Source organism: Ictidomys tridecemlineatus, chromosome 6 (genome assembly GCF_052094955.1).
Source record: "Ictidomys tridecemlineatus isolate mIctTri1 chromosome 6, mIctTri1.hap1, whole genome shotgun sequence".
Taxonomy (NCBI): domain Eukaryota; kingdom Metazoa; phylum Chordata; class Mammalia; order Rodentia; family Sciuridae; genus Ictidomys; species Ictidomys tridecemlineatus.
Genome location: NC_135482.1, coordinates 195,423,290 through 195,446,894, shown reverse-complemented (window position 1 = coordinate 195,446,894; position 23,605 = coordinate 195,423,290). Strand labels below are relative to the sequence as shown.

General features: G+C 44.5%; 1 protein-coding gene and 1 long non-coding RNA gene across 3 annotated transcripts in view; one reads left to right on the top strand and one right to left on the bottom strand.

Moving 5' to 3' along the window:
• The window catches only part of Nalf1 (NALCN channel auxiliary factor 1), a 552,008-nt gene that overhangs the window by 505,587 nt on the left and 22,816 nt on the right, over positions 1–23,605 (top strand). For both annotated transcript variants that reach the window (XM_005316993.5, XM_021729643.3), the window contains exon 2: positions 21,486–21,657. In XM_005316993.5, coding sequence (XP_005317050.2) covers positions 21,486–21,657 — 172 coding nt within the window. The remainder of the gene's footprint in view (positions 1–21,485; positions 21,658–23,605) is intronic.
• On the bottom strand, positions 6,325–21,486 carry LOC120888525 (uncharacterized). The gene is made up of 2 exons (XR_013423524.1): positions 20,882–21,486; positions 6,325–7,257 (listed from the first exon to the last, which is right to left on the bottom strand). It is a non-coding gene; the product is annotated as an uncharacterized LOC120888525 (long non-coding RNA).

Here is a 23,605-nt window from a genome sequence, read left to right as displayed (position 1 = left end):
GTCTCATGTGGCAGCGATGACCATCCTTGTCTCACTCCCTGGTGGCTGAGTTTCCTGAGGCAGGACCGTCCTCAGCAGCAGTGCCGTGCTGCAGAGCCTCATCCCACACTGTCCAACTGCCATCTCTCCTGAGCCCTCGCCTCAGGCATGCCCACCACCCACCCTGGGAAGAAGCCACGGCCCTGGTGTTCCCCCCACCCCCGCTGCCCAGCACTTCCCAGGGGATGCTGCTGGGTGCCTTCAACTCCTCCTGACTGAAAGATGACGTCTTAGCAGCTGATGGCTTGTCTGTGGGCCCATGGTGGCTTAGTAGTGGTTTCACATCCTCAACGTCCTGCACCACACTTCACTGAGTTCATGTGTTACGATTTCCACCTTGACCACAAGTGACAGCTCTCTAATATGTAGAGACCCTCTGGACACTGTCACCTCCATCCTACAAAGTGAGCCTTAATATACTCTTAGCCTGTGCCTTCTGTAGTCCTCTGGACTAGGTATAATGCACCAGTTCATCAGGGTTTCTATGCATCCCGTGGGAGGTTTCACTCAGGCACAGACACATATATGCTCTGTCTCTGTACCTGTCTCCCCACCTACCTATGTGCCTACCTGTCTACCTGGTATGTGCATGTTCATGACTCTGGGAATTTTACCTTGAACACCAAAGTCTATCCTAAGCCCCAAATTCTTATGTTTAACTTCACATTTACATGCTCTATTAAACACAAGGATCGTTATCTATCACATAGATGTCATTTTAGGAAAAATATTGAGATGATTGAATCAAAATTGAGAAGTTAGAATATTTAGCATTTCTAAATGTTTTTTAAAATTTTTTTCTTGTTTAGTTCTTTAATTCTTCTTAAAATTTTTAAATTTGTTTTAATTAATTATATATGACAATAGAATGTGCTTTGATATATCAGATACAATGGAATATAATTTCTCATTTTTCTGGTTTACATGATGTAGAACCCACCAGTCGTATATTTATATGCGTACATAGGGTAATAATCCTGATTCATTCGACTATCCTTCCTACCTTCATACCCCCTTCCTTCCCTTCACTCCCCTGTACCTAAAGTAACTCTATTCCTCCCATCCCCCACCCATCTGGTCTCTTGGGATTGGCTTATTTTGCTTAGCATGATATTCTCCAGCTCTGTCCATTTACCAGTGAATGCCATAATTTCATTCTTCTTTTAGGCTGAGTAATATTCCATCATATATATGTATATACATATATATATCCCATCATAATCATATTTCCATCATATATATGTATATATGTACATCATATATGATAGAAATATATGATGAAATATGTGTATATATATATATATATATATATATATGTATGTGTATATGTATATGTATGTGTGTGTATACATATATATACATATATATGTGTGTATATATATATATATATATATATATATATATATATATCCCTTTTTTATCCATTCATCTGGCTAGTTGGTTGGTTCCATAGTTTAGCTATTGTGAAATTGTGAATTGAGCTGCTACAAACATTGATGTGGCTGCATCACTGTAATATGCTGACTTAAAGTCCTTTGTCTTATATTCTAATTTAATAATACTTATATTCTAAACACATGTTTCAGGACTCACTATCCACAGAGGTAAACTTTCTCCTGGTCTATTCCCATCTGTTATAATTAAATATTACTAGTTCTACAATTCAAAGTATTTAAGTTGCTAATAAATTCACTTATAATTTGTAAATTCTGTATTTTTGTATTTATAGTAATCTCCTATAAAACAATAAAGGATTAAAAACAGAAAATAAAAGATATATCGTGTCAGGAAAATAATTGTCCAAATTTGTCAAATATACTTAAACCACTGAATGGAGAGATGAGGTTTGCAGTCTCTGGTTCATCAATTTGATCGTTAATATTGAGAAACATTCCCACTTAAATCTGTAGTCTAATTTTCAAAACTGGAAACATGTGGACTCCTGTAACATGGACGTTGCAGTTTGGGTCTCATTAGGTCTAGCAGGGCAAGGAGGCAGAAAAGACTGGTTTCCAGCCCAGTGCATCTACCAGGAATGTCAGCAAGCAATTCTAGAGATGTTTGAGAGTCCCTGCTTCACAAGGCTGAGAAATTCTGAGACTTGTCTGGCTCTTCCTCCCTACACCATGCCCCTTCCATGTGTCCTTGGCGTGGATGGCATGTCTGAGATCAGACAGGACGTGATGACCTACAAACTCCAGCGCGAGCCAGAGAAGAGCCAGCAGCATCAGGCCAAGGGCTCTAGTGCCTGCCGCACCAGCCTTTCCTGCCATCTTGGGCAGATGGACAGGGGACAGGAGTCGGAGCAGGAGGAGGTGGCAGAGGGGCAGGCATGCCTGCTGCAGATTGCTCCCAATGCCCTTTAGGAGACAGGGAGAAACGGAGCTCAAATGAGACATGGCTGTTCTTGGGAATGTCTTCTCTTCTCAGAGCGACTTCATTCTTCACGACAGGGCTCACAACTGAAGGAACCTGAACCTCTAAACCCAGAGGTGATGATGGGACACACACCTTTCGGGCCCTAGACTCACAAGGAGCACTGATTGAGCTGGGTGGAATAGTGTCCGTCTCTACCACTGTGACTGTATGTAATTGTCACCATTATCTCAAAAACACGTGATTGAATGTACACTTGAAGATGGTGTCTCTTGGAATCATAAAAGCAAAAAGAGAATACATTTCACTGAATGCAATGGCTTTTTAAAAACCATCGGTGTTTGCAAACTGGGCTTATTTTTATATCCCTGGTTAGGCAGGAGAACATTTCAATAGAGCAAAATTATTAGCAAATATATAATAATTAACTTGCTACTTTCAGGGATCGTTTGAATAATAAGACAGTGCATTCTGATAATGATTTTTACTTGTTTTATTGATTTCTTCAGAGATTTCAAATAAGTTGTAAAATGATTAATGGTATCACAGAACATTAGTCAATTAACGTAGTTAAAAACAGAATTGTACAGAAAAGGAATATAAAAGCTAAGAGGTGGATGGATGTGTTGTGTTTTCTCAGCCTGGTGCATTCAGAGGAAGGCTGAGTGGGGATTAATTTGCTGTGAGAATCATTAGGATGAAGGAAGTGGAAAGGGGGGGAGGAGATGGGCATTTGAGAAGGGAGAGTGTTAGGAGGTTCGTGTCACCCAGTCTTCCTGAAATCTAAGGAAGGGATTCTGAGCGTCAATCAGTCAAGCTGTGATCACCAAAAATAGAGCTGTCACAGGCCAGCACTTAGGAGTAACCACGGCAGGAGAGGAAGAGCTGAGCATGTTCCTATTTTACTTTTCCTTACTAGGCGGGTCCTGGCTACAGTGTGGGGTGGGGAGTTCACCTGAGGTAACTCTCAGCACAGCTCTGCCACCCTGGTGAAGGAGGGCACATGACCCGGGGAGGGTGGCCTTGTTTGTTTCCTGTCCACCTGACCCAGTGTGCTGCTGGGCCCAGAGACAGTGTGCTGCTGGGCCAGGGCTGGGAGGGACCTGGAGGCCCTGCCAGGACTGGCTGTCCAGCCTGACTCGGATGCTTATAAGTGGCATCCTCATTAAAGCCGAGGACACGAGATCCTTCCACCTCAGGGACACGTGCTCCTTGGTGACAGGATAATCGGCTCATCTTTGTCATGGACCCTGCTGCACAGGTTGCTATCTGCCTGAGAAAGCAGGCGGTGCCTGCGCTGCCCTGGCCGGGGGCGACCAGGGCTGCGGGGAAGGCCTCCCTCGCCCTTTGATTCCCACCAGATGGACGCTTGTCTCATCGAAAAGCAAGGAGGAAAGAAGGGGGTTGGAAGAACGTGTCGATTCCTCGCTCTTTGCAAACCCAAAGTCTCCATTTAACTGTGCTGGCTCCATTTAAAATGTAACATTGGCCCTAATGTTTAGTTTCTCAGTCGAAACTCTGAATGCCAGAAAGTATAGTCAGAGAGCACTACTGGAAAATTAGGATTTTTCATGAGTATACTTCTTTATTTCTATTGCTGTTCTGTTCCTCATATCATTTGTACAGTAATGTAATAATTCATATAATAATGTAATAAGAGCAGTCTGGTAATAGAATAAGCCCATGTGGTACAATATAGATAATAATATATCATCGGCAAGTCTTTTTCCATGTTTTCTTCACATAGATTGTAGATATGAATCATTTTTTTCATTGTATTTGAAGATGAATAACTTTAAAAAGTGATTAAAAGCTAGGACTTAATGCACATGTCTTACACTGTGATCTTTAGAGTTACCATGAGTTGGTTCATTGTAGTATCTAAAGGTACCTATTCAAAACATCTCCTTTGACCTTAAAAAAGTATATTCCCTTAAACGACCATTTTTAAACAAAGGCTTTAAAAAAATAAGATGGGAAAGAAATGAGTATTTTTTCCTCTGTTGGTTAAAGAGTTGTGCGAAAAATTATTTTCAAAATTAAGACTCTGATTCTTTATTTCTGCAACAATAGCAAATTATATTTTTTAATATAAGGGGATAAAATTGTTGCTGACTTCATTACTTGATAATTAATGTTGGGAATCAGGCAGACTCTGTTATTTCAAGCTTTGCCTCTTTCTGTGGCCCTGGGTGGTAAATGTAGCTGTTCAGGCACCGAATTCAATTTAGCTCATATTGATTGGTGCCCTGCTCCTCCTGCTTGAGATCTGCTTATGTAACGTGAAGCACAACCAGGCAGAAATCAGCCTTCAGAACTCTGTAAGCAATTTACTGACATATGTTTTTGTCTTCTTCATTACCCCAAATCTTGGCTGCAATTGTCTCTTGGGGGTACTTTCCCCTCGGTTATCTTTCAATATCCAAAGAGATCCATGAACTAAAGATTTTATAAAGAATGAAAGTGCTGGAGAATCAATGGGCCCACACTCTAGAGCACTTTTAACCTTTCATTAAGTGGATAGTTTATGTTTTCATGTAGATCAAACTGAAAATGCTTCTGGTTTTAGCTTGAAAACTTTTTAGGAGGTGACCATGATCATGACCCGTCCCTTGCTGTCTCTTGGCTGGGTTCTGTGGTGTGGTGGGTCCCGCCTCCCTGTGCTCCTCTGTCTAGACTTTTGGCTGCCATGTGCCATCTTCCGGATACCTTGCCCTGGGAGGTAACTGTTTTTGCAGATGCACTTGCTCAAAATTCTGAATTAAAGCTTTACTATTTTAGTTATCTATGTCAATTCTTAACTGGAAAAAAAAAGAAAGAAAGAAAAAGCTTCCCTCTGAATGTAGCACACTTTCCCAGAGAGCAGTACAGCACAGCAGAGAGGACCATGGGGTCTGGAGCCAATGTGGCTCAGTCCTGCTCTGAGACTAGCTGCCATGCGACCATGGGAAACTGTTAAGGACTAGGTGAGATGATGGTGACCAGGACAGTGGATTCAGGTGACTTATAGGGCTGTTGGCTGTGCCAGGTGAGTTTGCATAGAATCTTAGCAACAGAAGAGGTCTGCAGAGAGGTAGCCTGGCTTCCTGGTCTCCTTATTGAAACTCTGGTACTTTCCATGAGCTCCTGGGTGACACCTAGTGCCTTAGACTCTTGGGCCTGGAGCAAGCTGTCCATCATCAGATGCCCGATAATGAGCTCCATTGTTCCCCTCACTTTGAACTGCCCGCTGGTTCCCTCTCTCAAGTAGATGCCAGGCACCATGGCTGGGATAATCAGGCATGCCCTTTATTACCATGGCTTTAATTCCAAGTGCTTACGTCACGGTGACTGTGGAGGAGGAAATTGCTGTGATCTGCAGGACTGACGTTCGTTCCGTCCCTCCATTGCTCCCAGAACTCATTTGTGAACATTTAAATTTAGACCCAAGGGCTGATCAAGGAGTGTTTATTGTAAGTGCCCTCGCTCTCAGAGTAGTTCCAACACATCTCCTTTGACACACAGCCATTTTGAAGTCTATTATTAGAAAATAAAAAAAATTAGAAGTGCTTAAAAATTCTAGACTACTTTCCCGAGATGAAGCCCCAGAGCTTTCCTGCTGCTCAGGATGCCGTCTGCAGCGCCCACAGTCCCCGGCTGGAAGAAGGCCTGAGAGTGTTCTGCAGGCCCCTCCTGCTCTCGGCTCTGCCCAGCCACTTCACGCCACAGTTGTGGGTTCTGAGTTGCTGTTGGAAATGCACAAATCAGTTCTGATACACAAAATCCTAAAAATTAATAGCCCTTTCACGGAAAAAGATAATGGCCTCCCAACTTTAAAAAACTGCTTCAAGAAGAGGTCCCCGTGAAACCAAAATGCAGTCGGTCGATAAAAGGGCTAAGAAGCAAGAGGAGAAGGACACGCAACACAGATTTGTTATGTGCAGGTTTTCCATGTTAAGGCATGTTTATTTTTTTTTCCTGGTCTGAAGACAATGCACCACATAGATTTCCAATTACCCATAGCACAGGGGAACAAATCACTGCTCAGGTTAGCCCCTGAGAGGCCCATGATGTGGAAACCATTATTCTCCAATGCATTTTACCCACATAAGATTTAAAACCATTTATCCTGTAGAAGACATTTGAGATAACAAAGAAAAAAAATATGCCAATACCTGAGAAATGTGAAATTTTTTATTTAAAGATCTTCGTGTCACATGGACAGTTTTATGTCTCCTCTTTGTTCATCTATTTCCCCCTTTCACCCTACACTGGATAGAATTGTAAAAACCATGACCAGTTTTCCATTTCAGATGCTATTTGGCTTTCCTTTGTTAAACTGCCAACCTCCCGGTGCTCAGGGCCTACCCCAGGGCTGTGGCTGGTTTTCCATCTCCACACCTGGCCCAGGCTGGCTGACTTCCCTCCTGCCTGGCCCACAGTCTTCTTCTCTCTCTTATCCCTTCCCCATCTCCTTTTGGATCTCTTCCATTTATCTCTTCTTTGTTTTCTTCACCATCCCTACTGGACAAGCAATAAATATTTATGACCTTGAAGTTTGTAATTTTCCTACATAATTCCACTGTTTCATACTTCTTGAGAAACAACAAAAAATGCAGGTGGCTGTATGGGGTAAATATAATAGTGCCAGTACATTCACACACTCACAAAAAGACCTCCAGACGTTCTTGTCCCAACAGGCAGCTGAAGATAAAGTCATTGACCTTATTCTCTGCTTGTGGGTGGTCATTCTTATTTTCTTCTCCAGAGCAAAACCATATGAGAAAGGACTTCTTCATACTTTGCCAAATCTTCTCTCCCAGTGTGCAGTGGGATTCCTCGTAGGCAGGCACAGGAAGGTTCCTTTGGAATCAAAAAGAAAAAGAAAACCATGGTTCACGGAGGAAGCAATGGAAAGAGATGTGGACCTGGAAACCCCACCTGGCACATGAACTTCTTCGAGCCCAGGGAGACTTTAATTAATGTTAGTGGAGAAACCTCCTTCAAAACCCAATTAAGCACTTAAATCTTCTTAATGATCTCTGCTCCCTGAGTCCGGGGGCAGAGAGGGGAATTGATTTAACACCAGGGATAAAAATAAAATGTTCCTGGGTATGGCGGCTGACTTCCCCTGGCACGCAGCTCCCCCCGCCAAACTTCCCATCCACTCTGCATCTCCCGTGGACTCCTCTCCTGCACTCTTGAACTCTGCTATGAAAGGTTAGCAGCTGAGCCCAGGCATCCCCTGATGCATAATAACTGTTATAGAAAGCACTTTTAAAATGCTCACAGATTTTGAGTACCTAATTATGCTGCAGGTGTTGTGCGTCCCCCAGCATGAGAACCGATCCCCGACTCGCTCTTTATCACTGGCCTGACATAATGAAACCTTCCCTTACTCAGGGAGACCAGGTCCGCCCCAGAGTGCCTCTCCCCAGCAGCGCGCAGTCCCCATCATCATGATTGGTATTGATTTTAGATTAGCGTGTATTTCCTGGATGTACTTTCCCATTAAAATGTTTTTAATGAAATCCAAAATGAATATGTTCACCAAGCTCTAGTATTCCTTGAATATAGTTGAGTGTGTGTGTGTGTCTAAAACATGGTTTATGTTTTATCTGAGATCTCTTTAGTTCCACTAGCATTATTCTGGGAGATAAAAGCAAAACAATATTAGAAAATTTTATAAAGCATTCCAATGACATAGCTTCTGTGGAGCATTGGCTTAAACCAGAGAGGACAATCAATCTTCAGAAGAGACTTTAATATTTGAAATGGAGGGCTTGGCACACAGACAAAAATCACCCAAGCCCTTCAACTTGCATATGTGTTTGGTGCTGTTCCCAATAACAACATAAACAGCTCAAAAGGACTGGATTACTTTCTTGGCATATACTTGAGATGAATGTGGCAAGAGAACATACTGAGTGGTATGTATCACAGTTTCTGCTCCCAGGCAGAGGTGTGCACTGTACTTTGAGGGTTGGATTTTAATGAACCAGACTCTACTTGGCAGTAAGGAGACCAGCTCAGCGGAATGGCAGGTTCTATGTTCATAATTCCATGCACCTCATGATCTTTCACTATATATTTTTCCAAATAGGGTCTAATGGGTTGCAGCTTCCATTGACCCTTGTTGGGATGCATCCCTGATGACGCTACTGTTGATCTAAATCACCTGGTAAATATGGCTTGGCCAACAGTGGGTCCTCTGCTTTCACCAATGTTGCTGGCTTCTGGGTTTCACATGATAGACACTTGGGGGATGTTGGTAGAATTAATTAGTTAATCAAAAACTTGATTCCATTAATTCTGCTCTTAGGTATTATACACAAAGAGCTCATGTTTTGAAATAGGGGCCTTTGGCAATTCCCGTCGTTAGCAGTCTTGTAGGATTTGATTCTACAAGATTTGATGCAGGTATGGTTCTCCCACCTCCCTAACATCCTGAGCGGGGTGTTGCTGGCTGAAATCCAAGGCAATAAGCTGAACACTGACATGAACACTGCCCCTGCACATGGTAGGCTGTCCCACTTGAGAGCTCGTTCCCTTCTCCATTGCACTGTCAATCATCATGTAAGACTGGCCCCTGTGGGGTGTTGCTGGTCTTCGCCACACGGCTTTCTTGTCTCCCACACAACCTTGCAAAAACTCTACCTCCATGAAACTCCAGCAAACCATCAAGACGGTCTGCTCAGAAGGTCTGGATCACTCATGATCACCAGGTAGATGCTTTAAAAGCGCTTCCACAGACATGGTATTTACACATCTGCCTCAGGAGTTGCACACATACTATTTAAAGCACTCAGGACAGCATGAGATTAAGGCACAGTGCTGCACAGCAAGTACCCAAGTGTCCTTCCCAGGAAGTCTAGAGGAGAGAAACCATAATGTGATCATAGTCAAAGGGAGAGCGGCAGAGCTTCTCCGCCACCAGCACAGGGTTCGCAGGTACTAAATGGGCCTGCAATGGGGCAGCTGAAAAGGGTCATACTGTCCTTCCTACAAAAAAAAAAAAAAAAAAAGAAAAGAAAAGAAAGAAAGAAAAAGATTTTACATACACGTGATACTCAAAGTAGAAGCACGCACAAAGTGTTCAAGTTTCCTAAGACAGAAGATGGGTGGAGGGGGACAGAGCGCTGACTTCAACAGGAAGAGAATGGGCGGCGATAATCACACAGGGTCTCCAGGAGTTTGCCTTCACCCTGATGGCACCTTGAGTTGCTTAGTCTATACTTTTAATATATTTTGCAAAAAGAAATTTCCTGGAATGATAGAGGTTGTCTCCTACAACATGCCCAGTGACATGGTGGCTATGCTGGTACAACATGTAGACCCAGCACCCTTCCATGAAGGCAAAGTATCTAGCAGTCATAGGTGTCACTGTGGCCAAATATCTGAGGCCACTGGACAGTCTGGGTTTAAAACTGGCTCTGCAGCTTAGCTTGGCCACTTGGGTCCAGTCCCTGAATTCTCTGGGCTCATGTTTCCACATTCTTAGGAAAAGGAGGTGTATTACTATTCAGGAAGGTGATGCTTTCAACAACCGTTTCTGCTAGCATCTCCTCTGGCTCACATGTCCACCGTGAGGGTCAGAGTTGGCTGTTGGCTGCGACCGTCACTCTCATGGCTTCAGGTGGATGAGGATTAGGAAGGAAGTCAGGAAGCCGCAGGTGCATGCTTTCCCGATCTCGGGGAAGGCCAAGCCTCAGGGTCCCCTGTCCTGCGCCTGCTCACTTACTCTGCTTTGAGTGAGAACCTGTCTTTAGTCATTTCTGACATTTATACTGTAGGAGAGACACAGTCTATTGGTTAATTTTCCAAGAAAAGAATTTTCATCAAAGTATTTATATATTCCAATAAACAAATGCACACTTAGCACTATTTTACTCTTCTGTTAGAAAATGTAGAGGATATTTCCTGGCTCAAACCAATTTTAAATAGAGATTTCTAAGTTCCAAGGATTAAATCAGACTGCATCGCTGTCGATGTTTTCAGATCCTCCCCTGGTCGTGGTCTGCACTCGGGGGCTCAGACCCCATATGCCAGATCAGACAGTCACTGTGGTCAGTTGTTTGCTTGCAGGTCAGTGACTCTCAGAAAACCGACCTCCATCAGTCATGATTCAACCCAGGGGACGAGTTTAGGAATGTGCCTGTTTATGGCAGGTGTTCATGGCAAGGAGTAAGTGTTGCCTGTCCCTTTGTTTTCACACGTAAAGAGTAGCTCAGTTTCGGTTCTGGAAAGAGAACAGGCAGAGGGGTTTTTGATAAAATGCCTCTAGTAAGAGGAAGTTGAATGATAAGTTCCCTTTGTGGTTGGGGTCTTTGTGTACCTTACATCTATTCCATTTCCATACTCGATTGTCCTCCCCGTCCCCATTCATTGATCAGTATTAGGGTTTAAAAGTTGCCTGAATCTTCCCATTTTTATTTAGAATGTTTTATTTTCATTTTTTTTTTATTATTATTGTTTTCCAATGAGAAAGCATAAAGAAATCAGTATCTTAATTATAGACACTGCATTATCTATATAGGGATAATCTTTTAATTCCTAATATTTGGTCTGGTTTTTAGCCCACATTTAATTTCAGATCTGTATATTAACGCACAGTTTTTATCACGGCCTGTGTTGGGCAGCCCCAGGTGCATGCTTTCCCCTGGAGATGTACTAAGTAGTAAATCTTTATCATTGCTATTACATTTCATTTATGATGATTTTTTGAACCCCAATATTATCTTCAATTGAAGAAAAATGTATTAAAGTGCTCAATTCAGGGCGCATGGTGGTCAGCATGGCCACACACAATGTGGAGGCAGAGCGTTGTCTCCATGTGAGGCATTGTACAGAGCCTCACTTAGGAGCTTTTTATCCTTCAGCTTTGCTTTGGGCTACTAATGCAATCTAATGTCAAAACATGGAAGTAGCGTTGTATATTCAGTGGCATATCTTAATGATGAATATAAACATGCATTTTCAAAACAGAAAAATCTTAAGATTCAATGTCCAGATTTTATGGTACCAGTTTTACCTAATGATGTAAACACTTTCTTAGTTTAATTCAGGCTTGCTTCAGCATCGTTATGCAATTTGTCAGACTTGACTGTGAGCATAAAATGATGCTGCCCTGCCATCCAAACACCAGCACTGTCACCGTCTGCTCGGAAGCTGCACCTTCCAGGGTCACCACTAGCTTTTTTTACTAATCATTACTAATATTCCATTGATAATAGATTTCAATAATGGTGATTATAGTATTATCTTGAACAGCATTTTATGTCAAATATATTTTTGATGGATACTAAGCTCAGGGTGACACACACAGATTGGGTTTATGCAGAGTGGGAACAAAAGCATCCTCTGCCTGGTTTGCGCTCCTGAGCACACTGGCGGGATGTCCACACTGGCTCTGTGGAAAGCCTGACACCTGCTTCTCCCTCACATGTGTCACACACTTCTTAAACAGGACATGCATTTTATTTCACTGATTTCACCAGCATAAGACAGTAGAAAATGAATGGAACACAGAGAAGAACTGATTAAAAGTTGTCTTTAGAAATGTTTTAGGGAACAGATCAAGTCCTGCCTGTGGACTTAACCTTTTGTCCCAATTTGCATGAGTGAAATTTATTCCTGTCTTACACCAAACATCTTGATCGTATCATTGGGAGAAATGTGGTTTAATTTTTTAGCAAGTCGCATGCTCTAAGATGTCAGAAGAATGTTTTCCTTAATCTCAGTATTTACTGAGGAAATTTCACATTTCCCTTTTCTCCTGTACCCAAACTGGTGAAACATTCAAGAATGCATGAAATGAGTAAACACTGCATTGTGACTGAATTCAACAAATCATCTGATCATATATAAAATATGATATACACATATATTATATATGATCATATCTAACATCATTTGAATACAATACCAATAAGTTTTGTATCAGCAAGTACATACTTAAATATTACTGTGATTCTAGAAAGTGCTAAGTCATACTAACCAGGACCAAAAAAAAAAAAACTGTAGTCATCACCAGTATCATTGCTACTGCGTCAGCAATGAACCTCAATATTATCTTCAATTGAAGAAAAATGTTGCAGCATATCCAAAATTATACTTATTTGCTCAGTGTCACCATTATTTCCCACATCAGAAGAAGAATAGGAGGAGGACAAAGGGGAGGACAGGGACGAGTCTGCCTAGGCCTGTGCTAGCCACCTTCAGTTAGTGTCTGGATGCCTTCATTCATCCATTTATCCATTCATTCAGGAAACAATGGCGGAGCCCTGCCCAAGGCCAGGCCCCCACTCTGTGACATTAACTGCTGAGTTAAGATAGACTAGGTACTTGCCTTCTTTGTGATTTTGGGGTTTTGTTTAGTCAGATAAAATTCATTAAACTTGGCTTTCATAATCCAAGCAAATGCTCAGTTTTAAGTGTTTGTGCCACATAATTGGGCAAATTGCATGACGTCATTCAGCACTTAAAAGTTGAGAATTGCCATTTAACTTAAGACAGGCTTCCAAGTGGAGTGTGGCCATCCAGGACGGGCACCATACCATCACATTTACTCCACCACTCACATGTGCAAACACTTACACTTTGTGTGTGTGTTACAATGTACACATAATAGTTTGTATATGTGCTTTATAAATACCTATTTATGTAAGGGAAATGTGTCAAAAGCTTTAAATTCATGGAGTGAGTATTAAAAGTGTTTGGAGCATCCTATTTAAAACATACAAAATTTAGTGTCATTTCTACATAATTTAATGGTTGGATAAATGATCGTGGGAGAAATAGCCAGAGTGGGGGGTGCAGACTTAGGATCGGGACCAGAAAAATAAGCTGCTTAGTTGGAGGAGGCTGTTCATTGTGGTAGCAGGCATTTTTTTTTTTCCAGGTAAAATTCTTGATCTTTCCTCACTACCAATAGCATTGCTTATGCCAGGGTTTAAAGCATTTCAAGCCTGTGTTAAGAAAAACACAAGCAAGAATCCTTAGCTATATTTTACATATTTCATTATGGAAAGGTGCCTGTAACAGTTGCAGCTGTGGAGAGTAGACAGAGAGTGGTCCACCTCCAAAGCCCAACCTGAGAAGAGGGGTTTCCGGGGACCCACAAACACCTGTGTTAACACCTGCTCACTCCTGGCTGGTGTCGATAAGGGGTGTGGGCAGGGTAATGGGCTCATCCTCCTCATTCTGGCCTTTAGGGTCTTCCACAGACCAGATTGCTAGGTGCCCAGGCCTTGGTTTCCATGTGTGTACACTGAGAGTGAGAGCCCCATGTCAATGATGAAGTGCTGAACCCACTTGGTACAATGAACAGGGACGGGAAGCATCTACCACTCCTTCCTTGCTAGTGTCACCTCCTTCTCTCCCCAGTCCTCAGTGACACTATCCCTCCCGCCGGCTTTCCCTGTCTCATGCCCAGGTCGCTCCCTCCCTCCTGTGGGATGCCTCTTCTCCTAAACCTGCAGGCCCCTGCTGCTCTGCACCTCGCTCTCTCCCCTGCACCCTCGGCCTGACGTGGCTCACCTGCTTCCTTTAATTGGACTATTTTTCGAGTCAGGGAAAATGTCTCATAATGAGTCAGGGAGGGGAGATTTGTGGGGGTTGACCTCAGCAGTGCTTTACCACTGAGCCACCTCCCCAGCCCTTTTTATTTTTTATTTTGAAACAGGGTCTCCTAAGTTGCCCTGGCAGGACTTGAGCTTGCGACCCTCCTGCCTCAGCCTCATGCATACTTCCTCTCTCCGTGGAGGCGACAGTCTCTCCCTTGCTCTGCACCTCTGGCCTCAGCATGGATCTGAGACTCACTTCCAACTCCTCTTCTTCACAAGACAGATTTTCACCACTTTTTAAACCTTCTTCAACATGCTCAGCTAGCCTGAGCCGCGGCGCCTGGAACAGGGTGTGCGTGGACATGTTCACTCGCTGTCCTTTTGCTGCTCGAATCGCAGCAGGTCCCTGCCACCTCCATGACAGTCAGCAGACTGGGTTCACAGGAAGTGTGGGCAAAGGGCCCTGCATTGCCACCATGTCCCCAGGTGCCCACCATCCACAGGAGGAGCTGCAAATTTCCCCCTGCCTTGTCCCAACTTCAGAAAAGGCTGTGGGGAAACCGCAGCTACCCTGGATGGCCAGGGTGCCACAGCGGCCTCTATGAAGGGATATCCTTCCTCTCAGATGCCCACCATGTTGTCTCAGTCACGGGGACCAGGGGAGGGCAGCTCCCTCAGAGTCCTTACCCCAAAAGGAAAGAGCTAAACTTAGGTTACTACCACTGCCAACACTTCTTGTTGGAGGTCTGGCAGAACTACTTTGGAAGGTATGAATTAGAGCAACGATCCTGTTTTGCAGAATTCCAACCAAATCATTGTGCTCATTTAAAGAGCAAGCTTAAGCTCATCTCTGCTCTCTGAGGTTCTGCTAGGCCCTGTGAGCACTGGGTGGCAACCCACCTCACCTCTGCTGTGTGGGACATTCTTAGCTTATACCTGGGCCCACCCTGCCCTGGGCACCTGGACCATGGCATCTTTTGGGAAGAGAGATTCACTATATAAAGTGGGTTTTTGAAATTCTATTTCTTTAACATTTATTTGACCTTCAATTAAGGCTTGAGCCTTGGGTCTGCATGTCCTCAGAGTCTTGGCCTGGAAGTCCCTCACCAACTACAGGATTCTGTACGCAAACCCGAAGGCACGCAGCTAATTCCCAGTGAGAAGTCCCCTGAAGGTAAACTTCTACTAGGCACATCCAGAGCACAGGGATACAAAAAGGCTCAAGGCTCTGATGGTTGCCAGGGTGTCCACTCCAGAAAGGAAGCCACAAGAGGGGGGCCAGTGAACGTCCACTGGAATGCCATTCAGGGGCTTGAAATGGGGACTGAGGAAGGCATCCAGAGGGCTTCACAGGACGAGATTTGAGCAGCCAAGCTGGAGGGAGGTGTCTTCAGGCAGGAGCTACAAGGCACACTTAGTGACTGCCTGTCAGTTGTCACAGCCTGAGAGCCCACTGAAAGGATGGGAATGGCATGAGGTGGCTGAAGTGCAGAGCAGGACAAAGGTCATTAAGCTTCTGAGGCTGTTGGGGCTTTGCACTTTTCCCTGGTGCCGTCAGGGCTGGATGACAACCTGGAGTGGCGAAATCCATGAACTAGGCCACCAACCCTCCATCTGCGGCTGAGGACGAGCTCACGGTGCAGGGCACAAAGGCAGAGCTCACGGGGCAGGGAGAGGCAGTGACGGGGATGAGCGCAGGTGTCAGCGGAAAGCAGAAGAGGTGTCCAGGTATCAGGGAGGTCGAGGGGTGGCCCTGCAGAGGGGGATGGAGTCGTGGAGAGTGCAGAAGAGGCTTAGGGCAGCTCCCAGGTTCCTCTGAAAAGATGCTGATTCCGACTTGGTATTGTCCTGAACTTGAGATGTTGAAGAGTCTAACTGAAACAGATTAGATGAGGGAGAGAGAGAGAGATGGCCCTGGAAATAGATGTAGCTCTCACTCTCTCCCAGATAACACATGAATCATGAGGGCGGACTGCAGACCAGATCTGGGGCCTAAGGGACACCGACATTTTGTGGAGGAAAACAGACAAGAACCCAAGACAACAGCACACAGAGGGAGGCTGAGGCGGGCGGGAGGAGGAGGGAAGCCAGGGTACTGCAAGCCACCAAGTCGGGGGGCTCCGTCTCTGGGCCCACCGCAGTCAGTGCTGGCCAGAAGTCAGATGGGGATGACTGACTCAGCAGCTGGGCCAGGGAGCTTAGAATGGAGAGCATCACGGAGAGGCTCCTGCCCAAGCATGGTGAGATCAAGAGGGAGAGATGACAGGACAGAAGGGGGGACCGAAGAGTGGATTAAGGAGGGCGAGAGGGAGCAAGCCCCCTGGGATCCTAAGTAGGGCCCTCTTTCTCCTGAGCGTGCTGAGGGGCTGGCAGACTCTTCTTGGTCTCCCTTCTCCCCTGGGCGCAGGTTCGGCCTTGGGCCACGCCGCCTCTCCTTGGGAAAGCACAGGCTGCGTGACTTCTCTGCAGTCAGCTTCTGTGGCCTCCACGTGGCCGTGCCCCAGGCAGCAGGCCGGCTGAGGTTGGCACAGTATGGCCACACCAGCTCTGTCCCTGTGTGAGTGGACACCGGTGGCCACGGGCAGCACAGGGCCTCAGCCTGGTGCTGGGAAGGGTGTGGGCGCACCTGGGAATGTGGGGCCGCGGCAGGGGCTCAGGGAGCTCTGCGGCACCAGGGAAAAGCCCAAGCCCAACAGCAGGATCCAAAAAGTGGGTCACAGCGAGAGCAGGGAGGCGCTCGCAGCCTTCTTCAGAGAAGGGGGCCAGAAAGACCGTTTGCTGCCCTTGTCTGCCTCTGGTGGCCCAGGGCCCCAGCACTCGGCCTCCCTGCAGATCCTCCCAGACTTGGCTCGGCCTCAGGCAGTGCTTTGGTTTCACGTCTCCCCCTCAGAAAGTACCACACTCGGCAGCTTCCGGGTGCACGTGCCTTCAGGAGACACCGACCCAGGCAGAGCTGGCAGCAGGCGGTCCGGTGCACGAAGGGGAGCTTGACTTTGAGTTCTAGGCCCGCTTAAACCTGTAGCATGTGTTAAGCACCTAACTGCAGCAGCCCGAGGCAGGTGCCAGAGCAGACCAGAGCTCATAAATATGTGGCCCAGACACAGGCCAGCAAAGCAGGGAGCCCACAGAAGTGGACCCAACAAAAGGCATCAACAAATGTGGCAGATCAGAAAAGGACCGGGGACAAGAGAAAGGGACCTCTTGGTTTGAAGATGACAACCATTGTCAACACCTGATGTTTTTCTTGGTACTAAAAATTTGCAGCCAGCATGATATTTTTTATCTGCAGACTAACACATATTTGCAATATAAATCTGCCACTTAACTCTAAGATATAGGTATGGATTTGGAGAGGGAAACAAAGTATATTTAAAAAGTAAAGACCATCTGGCCTCCTATTGGAAAAAAAAATGCTGATTGTAGGCATTTTGTGAAAGGTTCTCAACAGATGAGCCATCAGAAGGCCTGTCCAGAGCCTTCCCATAGGGGAAGGCTGAGCTATGATTGAGAAGGTCTTTTACCTCCTTGTACTAAATAGTTCCAATGATACGATGCAAGTATATTCATTTCTTGTCACATGCTTTTGCTTGTCAAACCCTAGGCAGGGGCATCATGAGTGCAAAGCCAGCCTCAGCAACTTAGCAAGGCCCTAAGCAACTTAGCAGGACCGTATCTCTAAGTAAAATATAGAAAGGGCTGGGGAAGTGGCTCAGTGGTTTAACACCCTGGGGTTCAATCTCCAGTACCCCCCCAAAAAAAAAAGAAAAGAAAAGAAAAAAGGGTTTTCTTTTAGCTCCATGCCACCACAAAACATCCAATTTTATCAACCTCCCTCCTTCAGAAACTTCCAGAAACGTGTTAGAAGTATCTTGGAGCCACTCATTTCTCTCAGCTTCCTCACCCAAGAATCCTCTTGGAGGTTTTCTGACCAGAAATTTCAAGTCAGTTTGAGCTCTTCCAGTTAAAGAGAGCTCAGTGCCTCAGCAGAGAGACCATTTTATTCCAACACATCTCTTCTGGCAAGAAAGCGCTTCTTTATGTTGTGCCAATATTTACCTATTTGTTTTCACTCTTACCTTCTGTTTCTACACTTAAAAAAAAAAAAAAAAGCCACCGTCATTAGCACCCAGCAGCTCCTTAGATACTGAGGCATCTGCAGGTAGCCGCCCCTCTCTTCCTCCAGTTACTGCGCGTCCTCAGCCATTTCTGTTATCCACATGACAGTCTCCAGATGTCTTGCTAACCCAGTATTTCACGTTTCAAGTAATCTTTGTCTAGATTAGAGAAGAATTTTCTTACTTCCCTGGCAAAGCTTTTCCGGTTACCTCTGGAATGTTTTAGCAAATATCTGTATGTAGGCCTTGTCTCTTTTATCAGAAACATGTCTACACAGAGAAAAGATGAATCCCCATTTATAGAAAAATTATTTCTCAGACTAGTCTCTCTCTTTTTAAAAAAATATTTATTTTTTAGTTGTAGTTGGACACAACACCTTTATTTCATTTGTTTATTTTTGTGTGTGGTGCTGAGGATCGAACCCAGGGTCTCGCACGTGCGAGGCGAGCACTCTACCACTGAGCCACAACCCCACCCCAGACTTAGTCTCTTAAGTAGCAATAAAATATTTTTCCCGTCTTTATTTTGTTTTGATTCTCACTGTTTCTTCCAATTGCTTTCTGACTTGTCTTGTGCCTAGAACTCAAATTTTAGAAAATGTTTAATACTCAGATGAGAGCTCTTGGCAGCGTGTTTAAATGTTGCTATGTGGATGATCAGGAGCTGACATGCAGGGGACCTGGCTGGATATGGTGCGAGGCCTGAGTGCCCCCAGACAGCTGTGCAGCAGTGGCCGCTTTCTGGCAGGCCATCTACCTCCTGCTTATAACACTTGCTTTGATCCCTTATGCATTTTTTGAGTGAAAAATCTCCACACAAATTTCAGTTGAACTAGAAGAACAATGGTTCTGTTCCAATAGAGCAATGCAGAGGAAAAGACTGGGAAAGAGGATTGGTCTGTGTCCCCAGAGACCTTGTCTGTCCCCATTGCTCATGAGAGGCCACTGGGACACCATCCCGACTCTGTCAAAGCCCCCGGAGAGCAAGAGTGGGAACATGCACCCAAGGCCCATGAAAATACATGGAATTGTCTGGAATTACATAGGTATACTCGTTAAAAGAAAAATCTTAGAACAATGTAACTCTAGGCTTCAGAGTTTCAGAAATATGCTCTCTTGGCTGGGAATCCCTTTAAAATTCCCAGAATGTGAGCTTTCCTTACAATGGAACTTTATTGTTGGGATGTAGACAGAACCATTCCCAAACCCCTCCGGTACCTGGTAGGTAATTAGAACCAGGATTCACACAGTGAACACAGACCAGTCTTAGATCATCTTGGTTTATATCATATATTCATTTTTCACATTATATCACACGCATATCAAGTGGTATTCTCCAAAGTATCTTCAATTCAAACTTTAGCCCCAAAGAATGGTTAATACCCATTTCATTTTCTCTTCTGAAGCCGATGCTTCCAAACCGTTTCTGATGATGCAAGGGTACCACTTCCACCTGTCACACAGTGCCTGGGCACACTCCCACCACCTTCCTAGCTGAAACTTAAGTACTCTTAAAGGGATTCCCAGCCAAGAGAGCATTTTTTTTTTCTGGTGAAAATTTTCATTGTATACTTTTACATTTAGGACTCACTCAAACGACCTATAAGAATAGGATTTATTTGTCTGCTTTTGGTTATGTGGGTAACTATGGACCACTGACAATACTTAGCAAATAAGAATTACTTTGGCTTCTTACTTTTTCCCATCTTACTCTTGTGGAGGCACCTTGACCAGAGAATAAAACTACATGTTAATGGAATTAATTAGAAGTTAAAAACAGAAATTCTATGCCATCCTCCTTCTAGCAAGTGCCTTTTGAAAAGGAGCACACATGTTGCTTCTGGGTACATCCAAAAACTCCCTGTGATTGTCTAAGTTCTTTGAGAAAGTTTTCAAATTAAACATAGACAAATTATTAAGAACATGACCTTGAGAGTCCTCTAGAATATAAATTTAAATCGTGGGTTTTCCCCTTATCCCCTTTATTTATCATTACTCTTGAGCAAAGGGGCTAATAGCCCCTTAACACATTAACTCTATGCCAAAAATTACATGGTAATTGTAACATGCTTAGAACACAGAGTAAACATGACAAATGATTGATTATTCTTGCCACTCTTATCTAGAACTTCTAATCTCTCAGTGTACATGGAACTCTAAACCATTGATGTTTCCCTAGCACACAATGGGCAAAATGTTATCTGAGTAACAGAAAAACCTAGAAACAGAGAAACAAAGCCATCACGGCCAAGGACCCAAGACAAGGCTGAATTTCAGTGATCCATCCCTTTGGTGGATACTATGGCCATTGCTTATTCCAATTTAAATTTGGGTTATTTTTAATGTAAGGAAAAAGTCATCTTCCCCAATGAATATTTCCCTGAATAGCTACCAAAAACCAAAGAAAAATGAAGACAGACTCCTTTCGCATCACATTCAATTAGATAAACACCAAACAGCCAAGGGCGTTGGGTCACACGCCTTTAATCCCAGTGTCCGTGACTCTGACTCCGGAGGGAGGCTGAGGCAGGAGGAGTGCAAATTCCAGGCCAGTTTCAACAATTTAGCAAGCAACTCAGAGAAACCCTGTCTCAACACACACACACACACACACACACACACACACACACACACACACACAAATAAATAAAAGGGGCTAGGGATGTGGCTCAGTAGTGTGGCTCCTCTGGGTTCAATCCCTGGGACCGAAATCAAAACCAAAACAAAACACAGAACCAAGATTGACGGGGATGACATAACCTCTACACGGGTGACGCTGTGGCTCTGACGAGGTTTCCCTCCTCTGACCTCACCACGGCGTGTCATTTCTGATCTATGCTGAGTGTTTCCGGTCTTCCAAGGAGCTTTTTTCTGCATCTGACGTGAGTCATCATGTAAATGCCCCTGCCTTCCTGTTCTGCGCCTCAGAGGTGCGAGCCGGGCCAGCAGCCGGTGCTTCTGCAGCCCTTCTTCACGGACCTTGGCGCCATCTAGTGTCCCATTGAGGCGCCAGCGGTATGTGGTCCAGGGAATCACTGCCACCTTGCTCACTGCAGTAAATAGCTACAGCTTATGCACAGGGTCATTCTGCCTTTTCCCCTATGTATCCCTGGGTCTGAAAACTTCACTAAATCCACTGTTGTCCAAAGACACGCATCTGGTAAACCAAATGCCAGAATTCGCCTCGCACCTTAGTAAGTGCTCAATCACTGACTGTTTTCTCCTACTGCAGAAATTTGTTGCTACGCTCTTATCGCATGCAGCTGCCACTGTGTAAATATGCTTTCTGAAAATGAGGTTTCCTTATGATCCACTTGAAACCACGGCGTGCTGCTCGCAGTACAGCATGTCCTTTACTGTAGGCAGAGCTCTTGTCACCCCGCCATATTTTTTATTCTTTTTTTTTTTTCAGATTGTCTACAAAGCCTGGCTGTGTTCCCAGTATTTTGAAGTCACACAGTTTAACTGCAGAAAGACAATTCCTTGCAAGCAATACTGTTTGGAGGTTCAGACAAGGTGTCCGTTTATACTGCCCGACAATGATGAAGTCATCTACGGAGGCCTCTCCAGTTTCATCTGCACAGGTAGGCGCGGGCCTGCTCTGCCCGGCGTCTCTCGGGGTTCCTTCTTTTGTGATGTTTCCTTGATTTGCTGCTTCCTCCCACCCATACAGCCTTGAAGATGCAGCTGGTAATTTTCCATGCTTGCCCAGGTAGAGGCACAGAAAGCACCCCCCCCCCCATGATCTGAACACTGTTCAGTGTTTATGCTCCACTGTCTATGCTACCACTGAGTCCACAGTCATGAACTCTGTGAGAGGATAATTCTGCAGGGAACATGTTAGCAATAGTGAGACACTTACATGTGACTAGGAGTGGGCTGGATTCTGCTTGCATTTTCTCTACATTATGTAAGAACAGATGATGGGGAAAGACCGTTAAGGTGATGCTTCTCCAAATTAGCATGTTTATGTTTCCATGTCTATTTTCTAAGAACTTTATGTTATCTTAAGTATCAGTAGCATAACATATCTGTACAAGTTGTTATGTATGTCGTTTGTGTGTTAGAGCTGCACAAGTGCCAGATACAATTTGAGTTTATATTTCCCATTAACAATGTTTACTTGTTTCCGTGGAGGACTGAGATGGGGAGAAACACTAGCAACTGCATGCATTGTCTGGATATTTATAAGCATTATATAACTTAGAGTAAGATGCAAAGGACAAAAGTGGTTCATTTTTGACAAAAGAAATGATGACTCTACATTGAGAACGAGATATTTGGCCAGAGTGAAGTGAAAATCCAAGTTGTTTCTCTGTATTCTCTTACAGTTGGAAAACATAATATCCTTGTAACTACATGTCTTGACTCATACATACTACGTCTAGTTTTCAAGTTTTAAGGATGAAACACTATCGTAAGAGTAGACAAACATGAAAACTCTATTCTTATCTTAGATTTTAGGAAACTCCTCTTAAACACAGTGATATTGAGATGCAAATGTGAAATCCATCAAATTATTTCCAGATCTCTTGTGCATTAGCCATATTATTCTAAGTGCAAGTGACAAGCCAGCAAGAGACAGCCCTGCAGTTCTCCTCCTAAGACCTGCCTGGAGGAATGGATGGGTGTCTCATGTCATCCTGGGGGGAAGGACCCCTGGCTGTAGGTGAGGAGATGTGGGCTGCTTTTTCTCTCATGCATTCTTCCTGTGACGCTACCCTTCCTGGCACATCAGCAAGAGCAATAGCCCTTCCCAACCCATGCCAGTTTGCTCTAAGGGTCACAGATGAGCAGAGCACCCAACAACACAGATTGGCAAATGCCCTTGTACCCAAGATGGTGATCTTTGAAATGTCAAATGGTTTAGCAGTTGTTCTTGTTATTCTACGGATTTGATGCTTAGATCATTTTTTATGTGCCTTCTCTGTTGGGGAGAAAATGAGAAAAGAGAGAAAAGGGAGAGAGAAGGAGAGGGAGGGAGAGAGGGAGGAAGGGAGGGAGGGAGGAAGAAGAAGGAAACTAACATCTTTCCCTTTTTCCCCACTTACAATATTATCTTCTTGCCTTCTGAGATCAATTTCACCAGGCACAGGCAATTTTCAATTTATCTTGAGGTTTACATGGAACTTCCCATGAACAGCTGTCAAAATTTGTGGCCCTCAGTTTTTAACTATGGGCCAGGGAGGTGTCAGCGGTGCTAGGACTTTGGGGAAAGGCTCGGTGTCTTGTGGAATGCTGTCTGCTGTCACAGGCACGAGTGTGGCTTTTTCCTGCAGAAGGTCGGCAGCCTGCACCTGGTTCTTAATGTGGACACGAGCCCAGGCAGGGGTGTGGGCGATGCTGTTTATCCTCCATTGTCTCCTCGTCTTCATCCAGATCTGTGGCTCTCAAAGATGCACTTGGACGTTAACCTCCTTTCTCAGACTTTCAAGGCCACCAGAAAGGGAAAGTCAGGATTGCATTTCCCTCCACACAAGGTGGGCCAGAGCACACCTGGTATTTTTAATTGTTTTTAAGTTTTGTAAAAAC